The following is a 14,729-nucleotide window of genomic DNA, read 5'->3' as shown; positions in this document are numbered from 1 at the left end:
CCAAAAACCCCGAAAGAGCCTCTGTTGATTTAAAAGGGTTGATTTCAAGCGCAATGCCCCCTCCCTGCTCAGTTTTATTTGCTTTAGGTTTGAAACATTAAGAGATGCTGGAGTTTTATATCCTGCAGCCATAACTGTTCAATGGATCCTGTGGAAACATAAAATAAATAGCTAATAACAGCTACCACCTATATACCTCAAAGACGCCTCAACTCATAGTAAACTTTCAGTTTTCTAAGATAGCTTGTAAATTGAGAAAAAAAATTTGAATTTTTTTGTCAGAAAAGTTATACACCAGGGAACATTCAACTACCTTTTTTCCGATATGGTTCAATTGACTTATACCTCAAGCAGAATTATGTTTACTAAATGGGCAGAAATAACAGCAACAACCCCACACTTCTTTTCAGTATGAGACACAAACACAAACTTTGGAAAATCTGTGGCTGGTATCAAGGCCCAGCTGGCACTGCCAAGGCCAACACTATCCGAAAACAGAGTGCAGACGGGTCCTCCAACAGAGAATCACTTTGTAATTGCTTGTGCATCATTTTTTGTTAAAGTTTCTTGTGTTTACAAACTGAAACGACATTGTGCAAAACCCAGAATGTGTGTTAGTTTCAGTCTTTGGTTAAATTTGTTATCACAGCCCACCTGGTGAGGCTTTGGTGCAGATGTTTATAGAGATTTTGGAGGTCAACACTCCTGCCTTCAAAACTGCTGTGTGTTTATATGTTTTTGTAATAACTATTGTGAACTTCTTAAAATCATGATCCTCATAAATACTCTCTGCATTAGAGCAAAAACACTAAAGCTACACTGACACCAATGAAACATAATCATAACATTTTCAAACAGTGAAACGAGGAAATCCACTCTGCAAACTGAATAAAATAATATTAGCAAACGCGAAGCTACGATAACTCTGATAACTCCGTGTGTTACGATAACCTGTGTGTGTGTGTCCATTGTTTGCCTTCAAAGCGTGAACTTCCAAGGCTAGGGCCCCGGCACGTCTGACAGTATTTGATGTGATCTGTTTGAACAAGAACAATCTTGGCACAGACTTGTTTGCCCAGAGTAATCCAGCCACCGTGATCCCCGTGCACACACGAGCGAGCCTTATCTGTCCCCGCCGTGAAACGAAGCTCCTCCGACTGCACCAACAAACACACCGACTACAGCCGAGTCAGACGCACTAGCTCTGCGGTTTAAACTGTGCAAAAGTCTGCTGCTCGGTTCGTCGCGGTGCAGAAAATAACCACTTGAAAGATTTCCGACCTCCTGCCACCCGTTAAACAGCCGCAGCGCAAAGAAAGACCACCGAGGCGCAAAGAAGAACCAAGAACAACAAACTTTTAGAGCCTTAAAAGTCCGTAGAAGTCCTACCTCCCATTGGACGAGTTTCCTCCGTTTCTGTTATCCTGTTCGGCCTCGAAAACCAGCCGGGCCACGGTGCGGGACGTGATGTTAAAATCCACTTTCTCACAGGAACACATCAACATGCTTCGGATGCACAGAGAGGCATCAGCCGGCCGGCTCCAGCTAACTGTTAGCCCCTTTAGCCAGCTAACCTTAAACACAGACCCGAGCTCTGAAGGCCACGACAATGATGCCGCTCAGACTTTATTCGCAGCACAGAAAGTTCCACTTACGCCTCCTCCATTTCACTTTTTTAAAAACACACCCTCCCTCACCCTGTTCTTAAAATGAATTCAAAGATAAAGACCAAAGTTAGCTCAGCACTGGAACCAAACTAACTCGCTATTGAAGTAACAGACAAAGCGTTTTTTGTCGAAAAGTGAAAAGGACGAGACCAGGGCGACCAGCTTAGTGCGCGGGGGGGAGCTGTGCTAAACCTCATCAATAAAACACAACTCCTGCTGTCTTTTTCATAAATAAACACACAAAACACACACAAAAATGTTTAAGTCTATATGTTATGATTAAATGAATTTTTCGATGTATGTGCACATACACACACATCTAACAGCCAAACGAAACGAATCCCCCACGGACAAACTTTGTGGTACGATCCGAGGAAAATAACTGTCCTGACGATGTGTGGCGAGAAGAAGAGTGTTTACATCAAACAAACGAAACCTGCTGAGAACTGGTTTTCAGTTTAGCTTCCATCAGCTTTAACCTTCGCATTATTCACTTCTGTCACCTCCAGCTGGGTCTCTATGACGCGGAGGCTCTTTTACTTCCAGGACAAGAAAAAAATAAAGTAAAAATAAATTCGGTGATGTCACAACAGCAGAGGTTCTGGGCAGCAGGTATCAGACCCGGTGGGAAATCCAAAGATTTGGCTTAATTTCAGAGTTTGTTTGAAGGGAGCAAATCTTAACCACCGCTGATGCAAAGGAGCATAGCGACCTCTTGTGTTTAAAGAGGCCTACTGCAACAACTAGTAACCCCACGCGCTGGAAATACTGCGTGTCCGTGGGTCCCTATTAAGTGAATAACAGTCATTTAAGAAATAAGAGTGTTATTGACATCTCACCTGCTTCCGCTTGCAGAAGCATCATTTGTAGGAAGGATGCAGTCTTTGGGCGATAGGTATACCAGGTCACCTGGTCTGCAGTGGAGAATAAAAGAAAACCCAAATAATGCAAATGCATAACTGTAGACGAGGTTTTGTTTGAAATTCATTTATTATATTAAAATGCCATTTTAAAGGAACGGCATAGCAGTTTACACTTTACAGTTACAGAATTAAAAAATACAGTTTTTATCTAATCTTAATAAAGGTCAAGAAGCCACATTATAAAGTAAGTGGTGGCGTATGTACACCTCACCCAGGACATTATTTATGTAACAGAAAAAACAAAATTCAGTGAGAATCTCGGGTATTCTGTATCATTTTCGAAAGAAATAATTATTTTCCATTTTTCCGTGTAATATTATCACTACTGAGACAGGATTTATCAGTCTGTGCTCATATTGCTTAAACATTTAAACAAAGTAACAGTTTAAGTGTGGATTCATTCATATTTTTCATGCTCATAATCTTTATTTTGATTGTAATGTCTTAATGAGAATTGGTGTAATTAAGATCTGCAAATATGAACTAAACCTTTCACCAGAAGGGGCAGCATTTTGAAACGTTTTCAGAAGCAACATGTTCTCATCCTAAAACATAACATATCAACGCTATGTGACAAATCATCGGGATAGTACGCTTTTGGGGGTATGAGAGTGAATCTAGACATGTACATTTATTTTACATTCTGATCATGAATCGCTTTGGAACACACTACCTGATATGGTTAAGGTTAGTGTTAGCGCTGGAATAGACGGCTGGAGCGTTACCGCTGTTGGATTCCATCCACAATCGTACCATAGGGATGCGGAAGGTTACATTTCGCGTTACTACGATACGCCTCGGGATGTAACAAATCATTGGTATGTTACGTGTTGGGAATGAGAATGGATGGATTTCAAAAGAAAATAGCCCCGAACTCGTTTCCTGTGGATTAGAATAAATTCCTTTTTACTTGTTAGGTTAAATAACGGGGTACATCAACTTTGTGCTCCATCTTCTGGTATAAAGTGAAAGTGGTATTGCATTAAAGTACAGTTCAAGTTCAGTTGATAGCGATGAAGTCATAGCTGTAGATGTTTCTTCTTATTCGGTTCATCGTTTTAGTGAATTCTGTAAGGTTTTAAATTATTTTATGAAAAGACTAATGCAGAATGTTTAAGATCAATTTGCGATCTTACACATGAGAAGAAAAAAAACCCCTCATAGTTGCAGTGGGGTTTTTTCTGCCTCCTCCATCAGGCAGAGGTATTCATGCAGGCAAAAAGAGATTCAGAGGTGGCATGAAATCATAATTCTCATTTTTGGTAGCAATAAAAGAATTTGTTGTTGAAGAAAAATCGACCTGTCATAGTTATATACATCTTTAATGTTTCCCAAGAATCGCCATTGAAATCTGCACCTGTTAATGTACAGGCATGTACAGACATACAGAGAAGCTTTAATTATTGTGACATCATTGGGTCACAAGAAGATGCAATATACTTTATTGATCCCCCAAGTTTTGAAGTTTCTGTGTTAAATAGCAGCTAAATAGTTATCAAATAGCTCCATAAAATAAAAAATATGATGCTCAGACAAACTAATTTAACAAGGTCACAAATACAAGACAAAAACAGCACATTTAAACTGGAAAAACCAAAATCAAATAAAGGAGCTCAGTGATCATCTAAATAAGATCAATCTCTGTGTGTTGTGGTTTGTGTGGAAACGATTTGTGTGTCTCTCAAGGTTTTTACAGTTTTAGGTGTTTTGCATGCAAAGTTTAACTTTATCATATTTACAAACTATATTTGAGATTTTATTGATCTGTCACTATACCGGACTTTCTAAAAGTCCATATTTACATAGCTGTTCTTGCACTTCAGCAGCTCAACCACGTTATGAAACAGAGACATTTGTAGTCCTTTGAGGAGAAAAACTCATATAAAGAAGTTTTTTAGTCTTTAACTACACAACCACTTTTGAATTGTCTCTAACGTACCTGTCAGTTTTGATCCCGAGCCAGCAGCTGCCTCTGCATCCTCTCAAACTGATGACAAAGCATCACAGTGACTTGGCAATTTCAGATTCTCCGTAGCTTCTGCGAGGCATCTCGGGTGTTTGTTCCTCCGCCTCCTGCAATCAACGCCTCGCTGGGCGCTGCTGCTGCTGCTGCTGAGCTCCGAGTCACATATGCAGGAACTGCTGCGCTCCAGGTTACAGGGAGTTGTGTTGTTGAGCACTTCTGGCTGCTGAACCATGCGGAGCAGGAGGGGCTGGAAACTCGATCTGAGCTAAAAATAAAGAATCATCACCAGCATAGTGAGATAGGAGGTGTGTCACTCACTGTGTGTACGCATGTGTTGGGTCACAGAGGTGCACGCACACACACTCACACACACACGGGGTTTATCATGTGTCAACATTTCCTTGAAGTCCCCCCTCCCATATGTTCTGCTCTGGGAATTTCTTTAACCCTCCTGATTTTTGCTGCCATTATCAATCACAGACACATACAAGGCCAAAAAAGAGCAAAGAGGTAAGGACGCTTATCGCTCTAGTTACATCACATGACGACATCCTTGACCTCCAAATCAACTAAAATACACAAACGCACACAAACACGGCGTGTGTCCCACCGCCTGCTCACATTTTAATTATTTTCTCCAAATATTTGTACGACCTCACAGAGGGACGTGTTCAGGTTCACCTCACGCATCACGAGCCATTCCCCTTTAAAAACAATCCAGCCCGCTACATTCATCACGCCACCTCACCGCCTGCATCCTCCACGTGAATGTCTTTGTCAGCACGCAAGTTGAGGCCTTCAGTCGATGTCTGCTTTGGCAGCCTTGACTTGAGTGGCCTTGTTTCTGTGGCAGGCATTGACCGACTGTCAGACTCTCCAATGGCAGAAATCAAGACAAACCGAATATTACATTTAGTGGCTGAACACGAGGGAAGTGCCGGGTTTGAAATCAGGTTTAAAGAGGCTGATGAGTGCAATTTACAGCGCTAAACAGGACAGGCAGGAAGTGTGAAAGATGTCAGAGTCAGTGTGGAATATTCAGATGGATTTAAAGCAGGAACAAGAGATGTGGTGTCTAAAAGAGGAGAGGAAACACGTTTTTAAAGGAGCTGGGACATGATGTTTCATAAAAACTAATCATTTTTAAATCACTTAATCCGCGGCTGTCAGATTTATTTCGGTTCATGGGTTATCTTCACGCCAAACTTTCCTTTCTTTGGTGCAGCCTTTTCTATTTCCTCCAATCTTCTCTCTGTCCTTGTTTTCATTCATTCCTTTCCTTCATTCCTTCCTCTGGCCTAGCTTCCTTTGTTGTGTCTTCCTTCCTTTTCTGCTGAATTCCTCCTTTCTTCTTGTGCATCTTTCCTTATTTTGTTATTCTTTCTTCTTCCCTCGTTTGTCGCTCGTCTTGCTTTAATTTTTATTTTTTCATTGCTTCCTTCTCCCCCCTGTTTTTAAAAATCTTTTTTGTTCTTCTCCCTTTTGATATTTTCTTCATTTTTAACATTTCCCCGGTTTCCTTATTTAGTTCTCACTCGTCTTTCTTCTTCACTTCCCCCTTTGTTGTTTATTTCTTTTCTTTTTCTGTTCCTCCATCTTTCTTTTTTCAACACTCCCAGTTTTCTCTGTCCCTTTGCTGTTCTTTGTTTCCTTTTTGATCTTTTCTCACTTTTTCTTTATTTCCTATTTGCCTGCTGTCTTATGAGTACACCTGTGTATTTTATTCATGCGTTTAATACATCTTTAACCTTGTAACGAGTCAGATCAGTAAAACCATTATATACTGTCGAGTTTACCCCGACCCCCATTAAATATTTCACTTCTTAAATGTGAAACTTTTACTTTTGTCTTCTTTTAACATACATTGTCTCACTGAGTTTATTTTAAATGTGCAACACTTCTGATGACTAAGCTTTGATAGAAACTGCAGTTCTTTTCTTAAAGTTGCCACAAACGTGTTGTTGTTGTTTTTGTATTTCTGCTGAGGCGTCCTTATGGATTTCTGTGAGTACAGCTGGAAAACACATCTAAGTTCTGGTAAAACCTGCAATCAAACTACCAAAGTCTGTCTATGATTCAGAGATAGCATCATTTTAATGTTGATGGCACATGAGAACAGCAACAAGCATTGGTCCCCTGGATGATTTTGATATTTTACTGGAGAAAATTTGAAAACTGCACTTTGAGTGAATACCGAGGGTCATATTGTGGGAGATGCTCAGTTAAAGTTTTGGTGCAGTGGTTCCTTTTGGCTCAAAGAGCCTTCCCTATGTGGTCATGTTTAACATTTGTAAATGTTTATGTCTGTAAAAATATTGAACCATGAAGGAAAATGTTGAACTTTTTACTGAAGTTATTGTATGAATGAAAGCAGCTGATTGTGAGCTACCCTTTAATCTCTGAGCTGCTTTTGTTTCCACTTTGTTTGTTTAACAAATCCTATGGTGGTTATTTTGCATGTCAGCCCTGCAGCTCCTTTCAGGAAAGAACGAACATGAAACACAGAACAGTAAACTGTGTGTATCGTAGTACACACTGAGAAAGAATATACGTCTGTTTGGCCACAACAAATTTCACTGTATCTGAAGTTATATGTAAAGTTTTCCTCTTTTGCAGGCTTGTGATTTGTCAGTGTTTGAATCAGAGGACACTTGGCTGTAGTGTTGCTGTGGCGGTCACGTTGTGGTTGTGGTTCAGGTCTCATCTTCTCAGGTTTCGTGCTGGCTCTCAGCGTTCGTAATGCCCAACTCTCCTGGATTCACACGCTCTAAATTTAGCTGCCTTAAAGTCAGACAGGACAGCACGGGAGACTTAAAACTCCTGAAACACAGAGACTCAACTTTTTGATATAAATGAAGCATTTCCTGTGCTCTGAAGCTCTCTTTTTGCCTCAGTGAAATTAAAGATTGTTGAGCTGTTGGACCAATGGGAAAATCAAAGTCTGGATTCACGTGGAAAATGAAATTCATTGGGAATCAAGAGGCAGACATGTAATCTCAGACAACACCGATATTTCTCTGCAGGCTTGACCGAGGCTCCCGCAGAGATGAGACTCTACTTTTCTTTGTTAGTTGTCTTCAGTCTTTTTGGTAAGTCCAAAAAAATCCTTCCTGTTCTTCAACTTTAACTTTTAACTCTGAGAAACGATCAATGCTGGTGGCTGAAGTTTTGCTCTAATACATGGAAACCCTTTACTTTGACCGTAAAGCTCTCTTATTCTGGGAAGTTGAAAATGACTATAAACCCAATAAAACTAAAAAAGTTAACAAATTTAGTTTGTTGGACAAATATCATCAGATTCAGTGGTCTGACAGTCACGGCGGCCTTTTCGATACAATGTTGCATAACTGTCTTCATAACTGTCTGTGACTGGTTACATTTATTCTTTAGTTTCTTCTTTTTTTTGTTTATTGTATTTTACAAATAAACAAATCCTGTTTTATTTCTTATTTTTTGCATTGCATTGTATTTCATTTCTACTGTGTCTTTATTTACAAAAGATGATATAAGAATATCTGCATCTATCTGTAGCCCGCTGTCCTTCTTTTCAGCCTTTGTCTCATTTTTCTCCAACTGCAGTCACTGTGTTTTTCTTGGTGTTGACATGTCGAGTTTAATTAGAAATAAAATACTCACTTATTGCTGTTTCCAGTAGCCGTCACACCTGCACACCTGTGTTTTCCGTCTGTGTGTTGTTGAAGTTGGGGCGGGGACGACAGAAACAGACTGGACGCTTCCTCAAAGAGACGCTGTTCCTGTTCGATCCATCATTTGCATCCGGAAGGACTGAAAGATGCCTCTGTTTTGTTTTTCTGTATACAAGCAATGATCTGTTCAATGACATTTGCACACATTTCCAGATTCGATGATAAGAAGAGAAGAAACACGGACAGATGTGTTTTTTAGAGTGACAACGTGCAGCATGAAAGTTTCCTGGAGCTGAATCAGTCTGATGACTCGTGTATGTGAGGGCTTTACTCACATACAGTTAATGTTACATGCAAAACATGTCTAACCTCCAGAGTTTTCAGCTTTTACGACTGTCTGTCTGATGATTACAGTGTTTGTTTTTGCCTAAATGAACACTGACTGGACACATCATTAGGTACATTTTGTTAGTACTTTTGGCTTCAGAACTGCAGTAACTCTTTATGGCACTGATTCAACAAGGTAATGAAAACATTCCTCAGAGATTTGGGGCCAAATTAAAATGACAGCATAACACATTTGCTGTAGGTTGGTTATTAGACCAGGAAACATTTTTCCAGTCTTCTGTTGTGCAGTTTTGGGGAGATTGTGTGAACTGTAGCTTCAGCTTCCTGTTCTTAGCTGACAGGATGAACACCCGGTGTGGACTTCTGCTGCTCTTCTGCAAACCTTGGTTCCAACAAGTGGTTATTTGAGTTTCTGTTGTTTGGAGTTGCTCTGGTCTATGACATCAACTAAGTATTCCAGCAGAGAATGGCTCCTCCTGCGGCTCCTGGATGTTTCCTGTTTCTCTGTAAATACGAGAGATTAATCCAGTTTTTTGGTCTTCATTCTGATGCTGAGATTGAACTTCAGCAGGTCGTCTCAAACATGTCTTCATACATGGTAAATGCATTTAGTTCCTGCCACATGATTGGACGATTAGATGTTTGTGTTAGCGAGCAGTTCAGTAGGTCTACCTAACAGAGTGCATGCAGGTGTTTTATTCATACGTGTGTGACTGTATTCTTCATGTGCAGGGCGATTAAAACTATTTTGGTCTGTTATGACATGATTTATGTCGCTTTTTCTTCTTATTGCAGCCTGTGTGCTAAATTATGTGCTATGTGTGTGTAACTGGAAAGACATGAGCTCTTTTATTTTGGGTATTTTTGCCTTTAGTTTTATTCTTTGTCTCTCTACTTCTTGTTTAAGTAAAGTTTTGCTTGCTTGACAATTGTGACTGCCGACAGATTCACAAAGTTCTGATTTATTTCTGCTCTTGTATTTTCTCTCTGTCTGCTTCTATTTTATATTTCTTCTCCTACTTCTTCTTCCCCTCGTCCTCTCTCTGCAGTGTCTCAGTGCCATGCCGGCTGTTCTGAGGTGGATTCTCTGACTGAGGCTGTGGCGGGAGAAGGATTCCTGCTGGGCTGCATCTCCTGTAAGAGACGAGAGGAGGTCCCTGCACGAGCCACCGTAGACTGGCATTTCAAGCCTCTGGGAGAGGAGGAGTTCAGGCATGTAAGTTCAGCAAAGTTCTCTAGTGACTCAGGTAGTGGAGCATCAAACAAAAACGTCACTGGATTTTTTTTCTTTTTATCGTTGATGTTTTTTCTTGTTTCTTGACACAAACATAAAAAAGAGCAACACTGTTCTGGACCACTTTCTACAGAATAACAGCATCACTCACATCCAGCACAGTGTGGATGGAGTTTGCACCGGAGAACCTGCACCACTCTGTGTGGGCAAATAACTCCACAGACACAAACACCACGGCATAAATTACACAGTAAACTGCTGCCACCATGGATACGTGTTGGAAAATGGATGGAGGGATAGATGGATGAGGGATGGATGGATGGGTGGATATATGAGGGATGGAGGGAGGGAAGATGAACTGTTTTATTTGTCAGTGTCTACCTTTGTTCATCTTAGATCAGCGGTCCCCAACTTTTTTTGCACCACGGACCGGCCTTTAAGGTGTCGCAGATGAACACCACAAAATAAAACGATTAGCGGTGCCAAAACAAGAAGATTTATTCATAACACACAGGAAAAGACCCAGAGAAACCGAGTTAATGATAAAAACGATAAAAAACCATGAAAAACATAAATTTCACACCTGAGCCTCGACTCTCATGGCCCGGTACTAAACGACTCACGGCCCGGTACCAGTCCATTGGCTGGGGGTCGGGAACCGCTGCCTTAGATGACTGATCACTGATTGGTGGAGCGTGTGAGGGTCCATACATGTAAGCTCACATGTATCCCTTCAAACTTTTTTATTATGACGTGTACCCCTGACACATCTCTGATGAGTTTTTGGTCTCAGTCATTTGTTTAAAGTCCTACTGAATACATGGTGATATTTATTTGGTACAATATGTTTCCTATTAGAGCTCAAAAGGACAATAAAGCAGGGGATGTTATAGAGCAGGCCTACCTTGTCACCGATCAGCTTATGTGTGTCTATTTCTTTATGTTCTATTCAGATATAAGTGAGGGAACAAGTATAACTAAATTCCCAGTTTTTTAATTCTTTCCCTATCTCAGATTTTCCACTATGACCATCCTGTAGCTGACATCCTCCATGAAGACTTCAGCCACCGCCTGGTATGGCACGGGACGCTAAATGATGACATTCAGATGGGAACCGTGTATGTTAATAACGTCACCTTCAATGACACTGGGACGTATCGCTGCACCTTCCACCGTACCCTCTTCCTGCCGCTGTCTCCTGAGCTTGTCACTGTGGAGAAGGAGGTGGAGCTTAGTGTGGTGACTGTAGGTAAGGAGGATGGATTTAAATCCTTCAGTTATACAAAATATTGTTGTTCCAAGCAGTGTTACAAAAGATCTTCTTCTCTATGCATGCTGGGCGGATAGAAGAGAAGCTAATATGGGAGAAATATGCCCCTGTTAGTCTTCTCTCTGAAGCTTCATTGTCAGTTCCTGTTTCCCAGCCAATCGAGAGCTGACTGATGTGATCTCGGAGATAATGATGTACGTGCTGGTCACGTTGCTGCAGCTGTGGCTCATTGCGGTTCTGATCTACTGTTACAAGAAAATCTGGGATGAGCACGAAGCACGTCAAGCTAAAAAGGCTCAGGCTGGGTAAGTCATGTCTGTTGTCCAGGTGATCTGTTCACAGGAAACAGGTCATTTTGGTTGTGTTGGTTTTATATCTAAAAAGATTGTTTTGTCTCCTTTGTGCACTTGTAGACAGGGAGAATCTAAAGATAACTGTGACGGGGTGCAGCTAGACTAACATCAGCGGTGAGTTGCTGTATAAATTCTCTGTACACGGAAGAATGTCTTTCACTTTGATTTTTGTGATTGTATGTTTCATTTTTTATATCCATCAGATTGGATTGGAGCTCAGGCAGAAGATCAGAGCATTTTTTTCTTTGAGATGGACCTGCTCATTTACACCTTCGTGTGGCTTTGCATGATTACAATTCAAAATAATCCTTATTTATCTCATGCTGGACCTCGAGGAAGCCTCTCAGATTGTCCTCTATGTTAAACAAGCTGTTTATTTCCCTTTTAAGGCATTTTTCTTCTGATTGGCTGCCCCTCATATGCAACAGATTTGAAAATGTGGGTGGAGCCTTTGTACCTGAGATGACCTTATTAGGGATATCCCCTCTCTCTTGTGTCATACAAACCCAAGAGTAGTTAAAGCTGAGTGTGGGCAGTCTGATGCCTGTGCTGTAATTTGTAATGCAAACATCTTCCACTGTAACATCGCATAAATGACAGGGGGGGAAAGGAAAACCTCCACTTTGATTTAAGGCTTAAAGGCCTTAAAGGTGTGAGTAACACCTTTAAATTACTAATGTTTATTATCTCATAAGTCATATTTACAAAGCATCTATTAATCCCTCATCCTGCATTACTTTAAAAACACTAAGCCTTCAATGAAGAGTTTGCGGTCAGCAATCTCCGAACAATGAAAGTGTTCGATTAAATTACTGCTTATTTGCCACAGGTGAGCTGTACTCAAGTTACCTACTATACTTATTAGAGACTTACAAGTTAGCAGTGACTCGAGAATATTCCTTCTCCATCAATAATTCCAGATAAATGTGGTCTGTTCTCCCTGTGTGCATTCGTACACCCCGGCCTAGCAGGAGCTGGAGCAATACACAAGAAAAGCCAAAAAAAAAGAAAAAGCCCACACTCCCTGCTCCAGTAGGACAACACGGCCTCGGTTTTACAATGACTAGCGGTTTTATTAAACTCAAAAGGTAGCGAGCGTCAGGGTGGGCATTAAACAGAACTGACTTAATGAGAAAACCCAAAAGAAAATACAGGCCTCCCACCGGTCTCCCTAACAGGAGAAACATTTCTCAAAGAAAACGGCTTCCCGCCCCTACAGCTACCAGGTCAACAATAGAGATCTTTTTACACTATCTACAATATCTGCAGCCTAGCTCTTCTTATCTAAGAAAACTCAATCACACCACACACGGGGCTAAACACACAGCTTGTTGGAAACAGGAAGTAGGCGGAGCCGCCAGTCCGGACAGGTCCAAATTTATAGCCGGCCTCATTCAGTCTTCTACCAATGGTCAGGCTCCACCTGCAAACTTACACAAGCACAGAACAAACAACGCCACCCTCAGGTGCGGTGAGCAGCAACAACACAAAATCATGACCTGGATCATAACACTCCCCCATCTAACATTTCTCCCACTCAAGAAATGCTTGACCCATTTGACGTGGATAAAATGATGGACAGAATCTGACAACCTCAGTTTTCAATCCTGGCCAAAAATAATAGCAGGAAACTCTATCATAAGATCTCCTAATTCCTAAATGATCGTGGTCAAGGCCTAACAAGCAATACAGCATCATCAGTATAACACGGGTTGGATTCCAAGTGCTCGCCGCCTTGCAGCACAGAGGCAGGCAGACAAGGTAGAATCAGACTGTTGAGCTCTACTGAATTGCTCTTTGTCTACTGCTAGACACAAGTTGTTTGGTATCCCAGTAAACGCCACAGATTCATTCTTATTCCCAGGCAAAGGCTTGACAAGAGTTTTAGGCTTTTAAAGAATGTATGGGAAATGTCCACTGCATCACCAAGGTCTGTGCATGAGCAACCACACATGCTAAACTGCAGAGACACCGCCCCAGATGGTGCATGACCGAAAACATCTGCAGCAGGGTTTTCAGCAGCTTCAGGGGTGGCAGGGAACATCTTTCCCCCAGCGAATTCATTTCCAAGAATAAGATCAACACCCGCGACTGGTAGCTGATCTTTCACCCCCACCTGCTCTGTGCCTGATACTAAGGGGGAAAGTAGGGTTACTGTGTGAAGCGGCATGTGCATCATAATTCCCCACACCAACAAATCTGCACCATAGTATGACTGGTTGGAAAAAGGCATAATAACACAACGTGCCACAGATACAAGTATCCCTTAAAATTGTGAGGGAACCTTGTCCCCCTCCCTCCCAGTCAGTGAAAGAAATCCTTTAGAGATAAAAGGCTTGAAAACCTCATCCAACTCTACTGCTGGCTTAATGCGGGGACTGTGGTGATCGACGGTGGACGGACACTCTCGGCTCTATAGATGAAGCAATTTTATTCGACAACAGCTCCTTTTCTTTTAGCACTGGGCACACAGCTGTGAGAGTTCGTGACAGTAGAAACATTTAGTTCAATTCTGGTTTAATTCAGAATAAAGCTGATCGGCTGATGTGATGCTCCGTGACTGAGCTCAAAGCGTCCCTCACTCTGTTTTTAAAGCATCAAGATGGACGAAGTCAAGATTAAAATAAAACTGCATTCACACTGGAAGCCTTTCACTCATCACTTTGAAGATGATGGCTGTACACATATCCCAGGTTGCCTAGGTAACCCTCTAATATATCTACTGTCAGGTCACATGTCAAGTAGTGTCTGGTGCTCTCATTGGTCACTCGCCCTCCTTAAAGCGTGTCTTTGTTCTGTAGTCCTCCCCTTGCTCAGATGGCCCCGCCCCTCCCTGAGCCTGGTTCTGCTGGAGGTTTCTTCCTGTTAAAAGAGTTTTTTCTTCCCACTGTCACCAAAGTGCTGCTCATAGGGGGTCATTTGATTGTTGGGCTTTTCCCTGGATTATTGGTCTTTATCGTACAGTATAAAGTGCCTTGGGGCGACTGTTGTTGTGATTTGGCGCTGTATAAATAAAGTTAACTGAAAACAAGTCTCATTCTACTTTCACACACACTCTGATGAATGATTTGGGATAAACTCAAGGTTCAGTGTCTTGCCTAAGGATGAGTGAAGGCTAGAGGAGCTGACGATCAGCTAGCCGAATGTATTTGATGTTTTCTGGTCACCACGTCGCTGCCAGTGTGGTGTAGGCCCGAGTCTTGTGTCACATGCTAAGCTGGCACAAGCTAAGGTGAATCAGTCTTGTAACTGATTCAGTCATAATTTCACAGTCTTGGAGGAGTAAACAGGAAGCATTGGAAAGGAGACTGTTGGTTATTG

General features: G+C 41.6%; 2 protein-coding genes across 2 annotated transcripts in view; one reads left to right on the top strand and one right to left on the bottom strand.

Moving 5' to 3' along the window:
• The window catches only part of gramd1a (GRAM domain containing 1A), a 42,487-nt gene extending 40,688 nt beyond the window's left edge, over positions 1-1,799 (bottom strand). The window contains exon 1 of the mRNA XM_085423942.1: positions 1,390-1,799. Coding sequence (XP_085280068.1) covers positions 1,390-1,505 — 116 coding nt within the window. The 5' untranslated portion in view covers positions 1,506-1,799. The remainder of the gene's footprint in view (positions 1-1,389) is intronic.
• Positions 1,800-7,336: 5,537 nt separating this feature from the next.
• Positions 7,337-14,430, top strand: LOC146659953 (sodium channel regulatory subunit beta-1). The gene is made up of 6 exons (XM_085423940.1): positions 7,337-7,645; positions 9,601-9,767; positions 10,800-11,034; positions 11,210-11,360; positions 11,469-11,522; positions 11,612-14,430. Exons 1-5 carry the CDS (start codon positions 7,603-7,605, stop codon positions 11,512-11,514), a joined length of 642 nt encoding a protein of 213 aa, XP_085280066.1. The 5' UTR covers positions 7,337-7,602; the 3' UTR covers positions 11,515-11,522; positions 11,612-14,430.
• Positions 14,431-14,729: the final 299 nt, after the last annotated feature.

Source organism: Rhamphochromis longiceps, linkage group LG11 (genome assembly GCF_057381845.1).
Source record: "Rhamphochromis longiceps isolate RC_006_pf linkage group LG11, R_longiceps_female_GT1.1, whole genome shotgun sequence".
Taxonomy (NCBI): Eukaryota; Metazoa; Chordata; class Actinopteri; order Cichliformes; family Cichlidae; genus Rhamphochromis; species Rhamphochromis longiceps.
This window is presented reverse-complemented; position numbering and strand designations above follow the sequence as displayed.

What these genes read in the sequence shown, in the direction of transcription:
- LOC146659953 (XM_085423940.1), top strand. Translation starts at nt 7,603, where the DNA reads ATGAGACTCTACTTTTCTTTGTTAGTTGTCTTCAGTCTTTTTG. An exon ending in AGTTGTCTTCAGTCTTTTTG is followed by an intron (nt 7,646 to 9,600) that starts GTAAGTCCAAAA and finishes CTCTCTCTGCAG; the next exon opens with TGTCTCAGTGCCATGCCGGC. An exon ending in GAGAGGAGGAGTTCAGGCAT is followed by an intron (nt 9,768 to 10,799) that starts GTAAGTTCAGCA and finishes TCCCTATCTCAG; the next exon opens with ATTTTCCACTATGACCATCC.